The 14,227-nt window shown below is 30.9% G+C and overlaps 1 protein-coding gene across 5 annotated transcripts in view; it reads left to right on the top strand.

Annotated features, from left to right (window-relative positions):
* TRIQK (triple QxxK/R motif containing) overlaps positions 1-10,229 on the top strand; it is a 107,475-nt gene extending 97,246 nt beyond the window's left edge. For all 5 annotated transcript variants that reach the window (XM_016136212.2, XM_016136211.2, XM_016136213.2 and 2 more), the window contains one exon: positions 2,352-10,229. In XM_016136212.2, the coding sequence (XP_015991698.2) occupies positions 2,352-2,465 (114 nt within the window). In that variant the 3' untranslated portion in view covers positions 2,466-10,229. The remainder of the gene's footprint in view (positions 1-2,351) is intronic.
* The last annotated feature ends 3,998 nt before the right edge of the window (positions 10,230-14,227 follow it).

Below are 14,227 nucleotides of genomic sequence, written 5' to 3'. Positions count from 1 at the left end.
AAAATCTCAGATTAATTTCTATTGAGAAGCTTTGTTCTACTAGTGTAAACAAAATGTCATAATTTATGCCCCAGTAATTAAATGAGTGCTACTTAAAAATATATCTGCCCAACTAATATTTGCTATTTGGTTTTTGCTCAATTAGTTTATTTTTCAAGAATTACAAAATCACTAAAAATATTTTTAGAATGCAGAGTCCCATGTTTTTCAGAATTTAGAAGGAAAAAGATAATTTGCATTTGTTAAACAATGAGTTAGTTTATTTTAAAAGTTTAGATGAAAGGTAGAATCATAATAAAATAATAAAGATCAAAAATTTAGGATCAAAAACTTAATTTATCTGTTAATAAATAAAATATTCAAATGTCAACCAGATCCTGCTAATAACCCCTTGGAATGAGCCAGCTGGGAACATTATTTTTGTTCTTTTTTGTTATTTCTGATCTAAAACTAAAAATGGCCAGGAGGCAAGGGGTGTCATATATGCCCACGGGTCTCTAAGCTATGGTTAGTGTCACCAATATCCTGAAAGCAGTATTTTCAAATTTTACCATTGTTTTAACTCTCCAAAAATGCAGTCCATACATACAATGCTCATTTTAACAGAATAGAAACATTTTGGGAAAAAAATGATTTGCTGCACCTTTGCAACCAATACTTAAGCCCCACCACCATACCATATATTGACTAGACTTAATTAAATTAATGGATCCTCTGAAGTATTCTATGAATGTTCTCTGCTTCCTACCCTTAAAAACTTTTTTCATGCCTCTGTATATTCTGAAAATGTACAGTGAAGATGATACAGTATTGTTTGAAAGGGCAAGGAGTTGAAAAGTACCAATTAGAGGTGATTATCAATGAGATGAGCATCATGGAACAAAATCTGCTGTGGAACAGTTTTGTTGTCCACTGCTGTGGAACAGTTTTGTTGTCCACTATATAGAACAGATGGATTTTACTGTTGTGTGTTATTTGTTTATTACATTCTTTTAAAATTGGTAGCTGTGTAACCAGATGGGTCTGGGAGCACAGCTGTGGAAATAAGAAAATAAATGAAACCTGTCTGATGCTACCATGCCCTTTGAGATGCCAAAGTGTTCCAACTGCAACAAAGAAAAAATCACTTTCATTTGACATTATAGTGATATATTAGATTGAATAAATCAAATCTTACAAAAATAGTTGACACTGAGTCATTCAACCAAATGGTTTTTATTAATATTTATTTACATAGTTTGGAAGCCTAAATGTAATTATGAAGCTAAAAATCTGCATAACATGTCCATTTGCAATTTCAACATTCAGGTAAAAATTTCATGTTGATTATAAACTATATTCATTTTATGTTTTTAAAATTTATTGGCATGTGTTGAATGCTTGATTTTACATTCTTATGGAATGTAAAATGCATTCAGGAAATGCAAATAAATTGCTCCTTCATAAAATAATGCAACGAAGGGGTGTGATACATGAATGAAAGTTAGAAAGGAGTGTTAGGTCCTTTAGGATACTTAACTGGCACTATTTGCTCTTTTTGCTATTTAACCAAATGATATGTTAATATTGAGTAAGTTCCTTAATGGTATGTATATATTTTAAAAGTTTATAGACTTTTTGAGGTATAATATGAATTATGTCATTCCTTAAGTAGTAAAATCTTGGCTATTATTTCAACGTAATTGATTAATATATTCACATTAAATCACCAATAGAAATATCCAGGACCATCCTTCACGGTCATGATAAATTACATTGTAACATGCTTCATGAGCTAAAATACTCAGTTTTGTTCCACCACATTATAATTTATGGAATTTTGGATTTAACAAAATAATATTTAATAAAGATTTTTATAGAGGCATAATCTGGAAACTGGTTATAATAGTTTCTTCCCATTAGAAGAGGAATAATTTTAAAAAATCTGTGTCTAAATGCTATAACTAATAATACATGTATTAAAACAAGAAATAAAGTTAAATATAACCAAATAGAGAACAGATAAACTTTGTAGTCATAAATAACATTGATTACCCTAATATTTTGATATCCAAACTATGAAAATATATTAGAAGTATAGATGTTGATTTTACTATTAGAAAAACACAAACAAATTAAATAAAAATAATAATAGAAATGACTCACCCACTGATGTACTTGACAGTGCATTGGATATTGTCAAGTACAAAATGAGTTTCTTAATGGCAAAAGTGTTAAAAAGAATGTGATTATTAGATTCAAATTATTCATTTTATGCTGTGGAATTACATGATCATTTTATCTGATGAAACTGATAATATTAACCAATATCATTTCATCAATTTCAAGTCTACTTTTGTTTTTTCCCTCAGGAAGTTGGCCTTGTACTTGCAGCTATATTGGCCCTCCTACTGGCTTTCTATGCTTTCTTTTATCTCAGACTCTCCACAGATGTTGACCCAGATCTGGAGCCAGATGAAGATTAGCTGAGCAGCAGTCAATGCATGATACGGAAATGATTTTATAAAAGCACCTCTTGGGACCAATATTTTCTGAAGTACTGAAACTACATCTTGAATTCTTTCTGCTGGTATTTTCAGTTTGCAGAAATATCTTTTTAAATAGTTGTGTAGAATATCAAGAAAAGAACCTTACCTAGCAATGTAATATAATGTATCTACTGAATACTTTTATAAATCTTCCTGCTTTGACAGGCAACCTATTCCTGGTGTGTTTACATTAAATAGAAAACAGATCCTAAATTCTTTGGGTGTTTTAGCTAATTTATGTGTATAACTTCATTGCTTACAGATTACTAAATCAATTTTTGTTCCATCTGTATCAATAGTAAAAGTATATACCTTTATTTACAGAAACGTACTCAAATCACATTCAGAGCTTAAGAAAGAACAAAAAGTCATAGGAAATTTTTCATTTTACAGAGAAGTCCTGCTCTTTTTCCAGACATATTTTGTATCATTAGAGAAACTATCTTCACATATATCTACAGTAATCTTTTTCCTTTGCCAACTGTTCAGTGCACATGTGCACCATCAGAAATGGCACCTGGATGATAGAAGCTCAAAGAGTCACACATGTCTCTAAAATAAGAGTTCCTTTCCTCTTGGGCTGTCTAAACTGGTATAAATAGAAAGTTTAGTTGATCTTGATTTTAATTAACTTATTGCTCTATTAATATAAACTTGGAAATCCATTTTAATTATGTTGTTCTGGCTGCTTGCAGTATCAGTTTGCTGTTCTTGTTAGGGAGATATGTAACAAACTGTTGTTTAATTGTGCAGTCTTTTTCACATAAGAATAATAGCAGAAATCCTACCTACCCAGTATTTTTTGTGGGTTGTTTCTTAAAGACGAACAATACAAAGTTGTTTGGAAAATTACATTTTGTTTCTTGAGAGATAATGTATTAGAATTCTTTCATTAAAAATAAATAGAAGAAAATATGTGCCTCATATTACTTGCATATGTAGTTTTCTGTTTATATAATTTTTTCAAGATATTTTGCATTTATTGCAACGTGACAAATATATTCAATATTTTTACTAGTAATGGAATTTAAAAAATATTTTTAGAATATATGAATACATAAAGGTTAACAAATGGGAAAATATGTTCACAGCAGAGTTATTAGCTACTACCTTATATATTTATAGAAAATGAATAGATTGAAACATGCGCACAAGTTTTTTATAGTATATACATTGTATTTATGAAGAGTAAAACATTAAGGTTATTTCCATACATGTCAAGAAAAGAAAGCTTTGATGAATACCTAACATATTCTTTGAGATTTTTGAAAATAGTTGAATGTGACTGTGTAGTATTCTGTTCTGAAGAATTTTTTCAAATAGCATAATTTATTTCATCAGTATGAAAACAGCCAAAAGTTCCAATACCCTCGCAAATCATTTATGCCAAGCAGCTGAAGGCAAAGTTTAGACAGTGTTGTTTACTGGATGCTTCCCCTTGAAATCACAAACTCAAGAGATAGACCAAGAGTTCTTATTCACTCACCACAGTGGACCAATCCAAGTGGCATTTTTAGGAAAGGTTACAGCATTTAATGCCATGTGGTATGTCTGTTAGTGAAGTGGGTGGTGAGGGAATATCCAAGCTGGCGTTTTGGATATGATGGGGCTTTTACTTTCTTGAGTGACATGCCACATGTCAAAAAATACTGCTTTGCCCACTCTTATCACATTTACGTGAACAATTTTCATTTAGTTATTTCCCCTCTCATACAGTGTTAAAAACAGTCATATTAAATAGAGTTATTTCTGATTTCAGTGGTAATTTAAATAAGAAGATACGTAATAATTGTTTATTAGCAACCAATTCAAGTGCGATATAACTGAATTTACAGGTTTTTTTGGTTGTTTTTTGTTCACAAATATCAATAGCAGCTTTATTTGTAATAAGCAAAAGCTGGAAAGAGCCCAAATGTCCTCCAACAAATAAATGGATAAACTTCATGGCATTTCCACAGAACTGGACACCACTCGGCAGTAAAAAAGGAACAAACAATTCACACACACTACTACACAGATGATTCTCAAAATAATTATACTGAGCGAAAGATGAATTTACAGTTTTTAAAATGATGATTACGCTCTTGGAAATGTTTAGACATCCATTACTCTGGAAAAGACTACCATTCTGTTCTACTCTTGAAGTATTCTTTCGGGGAAAATAATGTTTCTTTTCTTAAAATTTAAAATATAGTTAATATGCAATATTAGTTCTAGGTATACAACATAGTTATTCAACTAAAAATTATTTTTGATAGTAATATGTTACTCTAAATATAGTATAATTATAAGCAAGTTTCATTACCTAATTTTATGAATACCCTGAGTTTATGACTATTCCATTTCTATGACTAGCTTATGATAGCTCCAGACAACTGTAAGTCCCAAAGCCTAAACTCTGATTTTAATAAATAGCAGGTAAAGTGAGATAATATATGTTTATATAATACTGTTTTCTTGAAGCATAAATTTTTCATGCTCGCATTAACTGGGAAATAGCCAATCAATCCTCTGTAGAGAAATCCCAGACCGAAGTCTGGTTTCGATCTCTGAAGACAGGAGAGCTGATATGCAGCCTGCTTTTTCAGGAGACCACACTTTTGAGTAGTGAGTGGTGTTTGGCCTAAATCTGAGACTGGCACCAGACACAAATTTTAAGCAAGGGTTTTTCCCCTCCAATAATTGACTGTTCAGAGTAATTCAAAAGACAAAACCTGAAAAATTATAATGACTTTTCAGAATGTTAGAATCTATTTGTTAACATATTCTGCAGAATAAATTTCAACTAATTCAGCCATCTTAAAGTCGCTTATGTGAATGAAGTTTGAAGGATTGCTAGTTCTTACTTTGCATGCAAAATAAAGAATGTAAAATTCATGTGAGAGGAGATCTTGTAAAACTGTAACCTCATCTAGAATTTCTTTTAGAACAAATGAACAAAAAGCCTATCTTAGTACCAGCATAGGGTTTATCGTTTTTAAGGTGGCAAAATACTTGAAGATTTTCTATCTTTTCAATTTTTCATAAAGACAGAAGCAATATTCTCATCCCAACCAATGACTGCAAGATACTGAGAATATGTTCTTATTCCTTTCTGTAACTCCAAGTATGTAGTGAGCTGCACATATTTAATAAATGCATGTTAAAATTTAAATTAATATTTTTTACTCTACAGAGTCTGGCACAGTTTTTGCTTATAGTAGAAAATAAAAATTATTTGCACTTAATAAATAAACTTAAAATCACAATATTCATCAACTCAACATTTAGCATTTATGGTCTTTGGTTATATTGAGATATGTATATGTTTCATTGTGGCTCTCTTTAAGATAAAGACAACTGGCATTACATTTACAGCAGAACAGATGCATTGTTCTTTTTTAGGAAATCAAATATGCTATTTTTATCTTAGTATTGTTTAAAAAACATACCATATTTTTAATATAACTTAGTATACATCTTCATTCCCAATGAAAATAAAACCAAATTTTTATTATAATGTTTATGTGAATACTAAAGCACTGTATTTTCCGTATTCTAAAATTTACAGCAGTGATAATTCAGTAAAGCAAATTTGCTTTAGATAAGCTTCAGAAGTCAGCTTCTATAAATTAAATTTTTAATTTTATATATTTCATTCATAACAAGGTTGTTGAGTCAAGACTATTTATCTAAATTAAGTTTTTTTTCCTCCTTACCAACAATTAGGTTTCTTTACACTTACCTGAGGCTCCTCCGTGGAGATTCCTACCACCTCTCCTTTAGCAGCACTGCCTTCTTTTATTAGAATTGCTCCAGTGAAGCCTGGTTATAATAATGTTTGCTGGATTTTATTCCATTGACACCATATCTAGAATCAGTGCATCCCACAGTAAAAAATTGTAGCAGATGAGTTCAGTACCTACGCAAACATTCTATTTTGTACATGCTTTGGCTATACAGGTAATTATGGAGGGAACTGAGAGAGTCACTTAAAGAGCTGTACCAGTGTGGAAATATTTATAGTGAGTCAGAAAATTCATTTAAAACAATTGAACTGCTTTAATATTCAGCATTGTGCCTGTTAAACATTTTTTTTTTTTTTATCAACGGCACCAGACACGAGATCCTATTTCTAGAAAAATAAGATACTTTAAATGCCAGAAGATTTTTTGATGACAGAACCTCCCCCTATTCTTCATTTTTTAAAACAACAACCAAGTTGGTGAGGAGGCAGCCAAAATTTGAGGTACCAATGCTTCTCGAACAGATGTCACACCATTATTTTTTAGCTCGTTTGGATGAATAAACATGTTAAACTGTGAAGCATTACATTTTAGATTTTTTCATTAAAAAAAAAGAGACAATCTGTTTACTGTCCTAATTGAGACAACAATCCTGTGGTTGCCAGTTTTGGCAGTCATAACAATGAACTATAAATATTTGGACCAACCAAGTAAATGGTGGCTATAAAGGCTATAGCATGTGTAAAGTTCTGTTTTCATGGGCACCCATATTAGTATGGCATTTTTTTCTTGATTTCTTCAAATATAATTGTTCGTGTAAATCTGAAGTTTCATGGTAATACTAAAAGAAATTTATTTCAATATCTAATTTCATTCTAACGGCCATCTACCTGCTTATAACAAATTGCTTTGGGAGTTGCTCTTTTGAATGTGACAAGGCAGGTCTTCATTGGATTGCGTACTCTATACATCCTAGAATAACACAAAATTCAGAGATTTTTTTTGTGTTTTCATATTTATAAAGTGATATTAAAACATTTAAAAGCCTCTTAAATGCCAGCAATTTGGTTTTTAAAAGCATGCTTTATAGTTAGACAATAGTGAAATGTAACTCTTGCAGTGATGCTCATGAGAAGGTCATGTTATTTTATGCTTTACATAAAATAACAGCATGGGAGAAGTTGGTAAACCAAAGAGATATAATCCAGACATAAAAATTATTTATTACTCTAATTTCCGAACATTTGTAATACAGATAGTGAGTGCCCTTCTAGACATCTGATTTGAGTGCTCTTGCTCTCTTCTCTTACTCCTAACCTTCTCTTCTGTCCTGCCTCAATCCTAAATTCTAGGCAATCTCTAACATTCCCTTTTCCAGTGCTTATGAACTTCACTTCTATTTTATCATACTTAATTATGTACTTACTATATTAACTGTCTCTACTTTTTTAGTTAGAATTATCATTGTTCCTCACCTATTTTTCCACTATCTCTCTTACTTTTTACCTGCTTTCTTTTTTACCTATCACTAACCACATGCATTACACAAAACTAGAGAAATTAGTGTAATGAACCTCAGTCTATCCATCATCTAGTTTCAACAATTACCAATATATTGCCACTCATGTATATTTCCCCCATTTTTTTTTTTTGTAACCTGAAGTATTTTAAAGCAAACCTAAGAAATGGTGACATTTTACGTATAAATATCACAGTATACATCTCTGACAAGAACTTTTGTGTTTTGTTTGTTCATTTGTTATCTGGTTTTTTTCCCCTTGCATTACTCAAAAGCTGTTATTATAGCTAATAGAACTAAATAGTTATTCCTTGATATAATTTAATACCGAGGCTATTTTCAGATGTTCCTAATTGTTTCTAAGATGTCTATTTATAGTACAAGATCTGTACTACATTTGGTTGTATGTCTCTCACATTTCTATTATTTTATAAAAAAACTCTTTTTTCATGCCATTGATTTATTGAAGAAACTAAGTTATTTGTCCTTTTGAATGTTCAACATTTTAGATCTGGACTTTTTCATCATTTCATTCATGTTAGTCCTCTACTTTCCCTATTTTCTGTAAACTAGAAGTTAGATTAGATCCAGGCAGTTGTGTTGTTATTTGTTTGTTTTTAAGGCTGGAATATTTCATAATAGTTAATGAGACACATAATATCTGGTTGTCTCACTTATAGTGATGATGAATTTATCAGTGGGTTCATGTGGTAGTAACCTGATTCCCTCAAAAATATGTTTTTAGATGAACATTTTACCATTTATAATTGTTTCCTAGGTCCATTATTTTATTTGCATTGAAAAATGTCAATTTTTATTATTCTTTCAGCACTTATTAAGTGGAAGTCTCAGAAAATAATAAACTGTTTGGTTACCTTAATACATCTCATGCAGAAAAGGAAGGATAAATACTTGAATCTTTGTCTTTATCAAATTTCAGAGTAGTGGGTTAGCCTTCTCTAATGGTGACCAGTGACGATTTGCCGTGGATGTTCTTGTTGTTGCTCTTATTATCATAATAACATCGTAGATTTTATATATGTAATATATGTTTCAACCCATTGCAATCATCACTCTTTTCAGTAATGAAGTGAGAATTTTATTGTCATGCTTAATATTAGAAGTATTCTCATTAAAATTGTGAAATTTTTATGTTTGTAAATTATTTTATATTTTTCCAAAGTGATACCCGGTGCAATCAGATTTTCCTAAAACATAAGTGGTATATATGGAAAACATCTAATATTTGCAGATTATATAATTGACTGAGGAACTAAGAAAACATTAAGATTTATATAACATACTCCATTAGAAAAAAACTATGTAAAAATCAATAGCTTTATCTATTTATCTTTACAATAATTACAATAATTAGCTAAATATCGTAATATAAAAATGCTTTACAATCAAATTCAAAATTATAAGTTGTCTGAAAAAAATCAAGAAATATGAAAAGTCTCCATTGGAGAAAGGAACTTTACAGGGTAACATAATAGAACTTTAATGAAGAAGAGACCAATGTCTCCCAGGATGAGATGATTCAATATTATACAAATATAAATTTTCTTCTAATCTGAAAAGAGAACCTTAATTCATAAGAAATTAAAGTGTATTATAAAGTTACATAATTAATACCATAGTCAAGACAAACCAATACAAAAAATGCAGTGTCCAGGAATAGATTCAAATATATTCATTTAGTATATCATGTAAGTCATGAAAATGGAAAGGTAATTTATTAAATGTATTGAAACAACTTAGTATCCATTTGGAAATTAAAAGATGCCTAAACTATGACTTAAAACAAGATTAATTTCTGATGGTATTTGTGATCTCTATATGAAAAAAAAAGAAACCATAAAAACTATTAGAAGAAGAAATGATAGACATTGTTAGAATCTTTTAGTAGGTTAATTATTTCTAGTCATTGATTCATGAGTCAGAAATCCTAATGAAATACTGTTGGATTATAGTATATTAAGTTAAAATCTAATATGTAGCCCAGTATCTAGTTTTAATTAAGAATGTGAGGAAATAGTCTCTTTCAAATATTGCTTGTGGGAATAGTAATTTTACACACTTTCTGGAAAGCGCTTTTGCAGTGTACGTTAAAATGTCTTAAATTTCATATATATTTTAGAAATTTATTTCACAATAACAGTGCCTGTAATGTGCAAAAAAAAAAATGCACAAACTATGTTACCCACATCATTTTTCATTGTTCATCAAAAAAAGCAATGTAAATGTCCAACATGAGTCTTTACAGTGTTACATCTATAAAATAAAATTTGTGAGATTTATCAAAATAATATATACTTACTTGCAGGTAAAAAGGCAGTCATAAAAGATTACATGTGATATGATCGTATTTTATTTTACTATACACATCTGTATATATGTGTATATCTATATGAATGTATTGAAAGAATATTAGCAAGTAAAGAGTATTTGTCTTGAGATATTGGGTTGTAAGTGATTTTCTCTTCTTTATATTGAGAAGTTGAAGAAGGCTTCAGAAAGGAACTGATTTTGAGTTTATTCATGCTCATTCAAAAAACATATTTATTGAGAATTTGCTACATGCCATGAACATAAAATAAAAGAAAAACAATACTCTCGCTCTCATAACGTGATCTTGAGAGACAGTGATGGTTTCATCAAACAACAAGAAAAAATAAAAATGTATTCCAAGTGAGAAAAGTCCAAGAAAAAGAGTACAAAAACATATTAGTGTTTAGCCTGTCCAGTTAGTATCTGGAATACAGAGTGTATGTGGTAAAATGGAGTGGAAGGTTTTCTATTGATTTTTCTTTGTGCTCATTGTCACTGTCTTTCCTTCCTCTGCCTAAAACTATTTTCTTATATTTAATTTGAAAAATGCATACACATCTATCCTTCAAGATTTGTCTTTTCCCAGATTTTCCTGGGCTTCCACTCCTCAAGTTCCCAACCACTCTCACCCAAGTCTAAGTTAGGTGATTTTTCTCTGTTGTTCATACAATTTATTTCATGATAAGTATTCATTTATGTGTCTGATTCAGGACTCTGGACTAGACAGGTTTCTAAGGACACTGATGCCTGGAATCTGAGGTCCTTAAGGAAAGAACTCTGAGTTTCATTGTTGTATCTCAAATGCCAAGCACTGCTCTAGACCCATGGTATATACCATAGTAAATATTTTTGAATGAATAAGTACTATACTTTATTTCCCAAAACAGGGTTTCTTTCTCAACATTGGCATTATTGACATTTTGGGACAGATAATTCTTTGTTGTGGGGACCTGTCCTGTGCATTGTAGGATGTTTAACATCATTCCTATTTACTAGTGTGCAACTAGATGCCAGTAGCACTTTCTTCTGTCCCAGTTATTGTTGAAAGAAATCATTGAGAGGATGTAAACTCAGATTGACCTGAGAGCTGGACCCAAGCAACAGGAGGCTCCTGACCTCCCTCCTCTGTCCTTAGAATGCATGTTCTGCCTACCATTCCCACAGTGGGAAATGTTTTCAAGGATGTTACCTTGAGAGAGTAAGGTATTGCTGACACTATACAGATGGTGTATGTGATTAATCCCAGTTAAGGCCTCTATATAAATGTCTAAGATTCTGATAGTCAGGTGCAGAGATCTAATCATGTGACTGCCAAAATAAGCCTCCTATGTAAGTTCTCTTGCTTATTAAACCTACCACCACCTACTAAACTAGAATGGCCTGCCTTTTTCTTTGGTCTCTCATTACCCTCCATGTAAGTTTCAGGTTTCACCTGGTATGCTCCCGAGGTTTTGAACCAACAGTTATTACAACTAAATATAGCACCAGACATAGCGAAATGTCCCCTGAGGTAAGAATTACCTTCACTTTTATTCTTATGAACTACCATCCTAGACCATGAAAACCACAATTTCAATGAGCATGATGTAGAAATTAGGAAGAGTAGGATGGGACTTTCAAGTTACTCCAATCTTTCGATTAGACACATTTAATTTTTTTTTTTTTAAGACCAAGCATTCTTAATCCCATACTAATTATTGATGCAAAGCCTATACTAAATACGGTGCATGATCAGAGTGGGGGACTGGGGATAGGGGAGGGCACAGGTGAAGAAGAGAGATGTCCAAGAAGAGAGATGTCCAAACTTGACCCATCTGCTGCTCAAAGTCTAGTTTTGTTACTGCAACCTTGTTTTGTTTCTTTTTTCAAAAGAAAAGAAGACTTTAAGGTGTTGATGTTATCAAATAAGCTAGCATTTTTTCAAAAAATTTGGACACTAAAACAAAACTCCTAAAGCAGAAGGATTTTCTTTAAATAGTATGGCTTGCTTGCACTTAATTTTTTAATTAACAAAACATATTCAGTGAAGTCAAAGAAATTTTATACATACTAAATCATCAGACTTTGAAACAGGTACTTAATTCTTAGAGAACTTCCTGAAATTTTAATGTATAAATTCTTTTTCATGGATTCAGTGATTACATCTGATTTCCATTTCTCTTTGTATTTTTAAATCTGAAATGACTCATAATTTTAAAAAAATCATATATATATATAAACACATACATGTCATTGAAAGAATAAAATTAATATCTATGTAATAGTGCCCAGCTTACTGATATTTGGTATTGTCTGGCTATTTTGATTTTTGCCTTTTTGAAGAGTATATAAAGATATTTCATTTAAAATTTTTCACATTCCTAATTATCTTTATCATTTTACTGAATTTTACCATTGATTCTCTAAAAGTTTCCAAGTATACTGTCATCTGTAAGTTAGAGATAATTTAAATTGTTCTTTTCCAGTCTCTATTATTTGGATTTTCCCTTTAATTCAACTATTATTTAATAGAAATACATATACATATGTATATAACACTTACAGGTAGGAGGCCCTGTTATTTAAATTAAAATTTTTAAGTTTTCCTGCACTGTAATTAGTGTTGTTTGTAATACTTCTATTTTATGGAAATTACTGATGTTTTCTATTTGACCTAATTTATTATGAGTTTTTGTGACTGATTCATGTACACTTAAAAAGGTAGTATCTTCTATTTATAAGGTGTAATGTTCAGTATTGTTACACAAGATCTACCTTATTATGTAGTAAAGATCTTTAACATTATATTCTTTCTTACTTTCCATCCATTTGACTTGCCTTGTGCTGAGATTGGTAAAGTCTTTTATTATTAGGTTTTTATTTCTCTATGCATTTTCTGTAGTTTCTGCTTTTTGAACATGATTGCTCTCCTATTCAGTGTATTGATATTCATAGCTTTTATATCTTTGTTGTGAGTGTTAGCTTTTAGCATTATAGAATATCCTCGGCATTTTTTGACCTGACTTCTACTTTTCTTATGTCAATATCAAAATTTCTACTGTCTTATATTTTCATTTTTCTGATATATCAGTCATTCCCTATACCTACAATTTCAACCTTGTGAATTACTGGTATGTTAAGTGAATCCTTTGCATAGAACCATGGAATTGACATTTGCTTTATGAGCCAACTTGAAATTTTTTTTTGTAATAGATGAGTTAAGTCTATTCACATTTTTTGATATGGCTAATATTATTCGTATCAATTCTGTATATAATTTTATGTGACAGTTACCATATGTATTTTGTTATATATACTATGTTTCTCTATTTGGTGTGTCTTTGCTTTAAAAAATATTTTGGTATTTTTGAACATTTTTATTTAGCGGTTTCCATTAAATTTACACCTTTTTAGCACCCTTAATATACTTTTAATAAATGTTTTATTCTGTGAATTGTCAATCTTACATGATATCCTTGACTCTGATCCATCATCTATAAAACAGTCAATAATCTTATTCTACTCTCTCTTTTTTCTTTCTCTTCTTTCATTTCTAGTTGTTTTCTTTCTACTCTGCAATAACATACCATATGTAATACATTACATGTACGTGCAATTTTTCCACCCATGCCACTATCCTCTTTTTAGGTATTTAACTCAAATTTAACTGTAAAATTAAATATGTAAAATGATTATCATCACTTTTTTGCCAAAGATTTCCAGGTTATTTCCTAGTTGAATGAAGCTCATCCAACCAAGGAAGGACACATCTGTTAAACATTCCCTGGATTTGTGAACCTGTAAAAGTGTTTTTCTATTACCTTGACACTTGAGGGACAGTTGGGTGGTTTTTAAACACTCAGTTCACAATTCCTTTCCTTGAATTTCTTTAAAATGCTTCTCCACTGTTGCTTTGTTTTGTATGTTGCCCTTCTGTGGGCGCCAGGCCCGGAGGATCCAAGGTCTGGCTGGTGCAAGGTCTGTCTGCAATCCAGGTTTGGGGCTAGGAATAGGACTCCAGATTAGAATGTTAGTGTAGTAGGGTGCCTGCACCTAAAATATATAAACATACTTCAGCTTATGGTATTACGCATATGTGGCTGAATGACACAATTGTACTCTGTTATATGTGAAACCATGCAGTC

The sequence above is a fragment of the Rousettus aegyptiacus genome, unplaced genomic scaffold, assembly GCF_014176215.1.
Source record: "Rousettus aegyptiacus isolate mRouAeg1 unplaced genomic scaffold, mRouAeg1.p scaffold_m13_p_15, whole genome shotgun sequence".
Taxonomy (NCBI): domain Eukaryota; kingdom Metazoa; phylum Chordata; class Mammalia; order Chiroptera; family Pteropodidae; genus Rousettus; species Rousettus aegyptiacus.
Note: the sequence above shows the minus strand (reverse complement) of the source record. Positions and strands in the feature narration are given on the sequence as shown.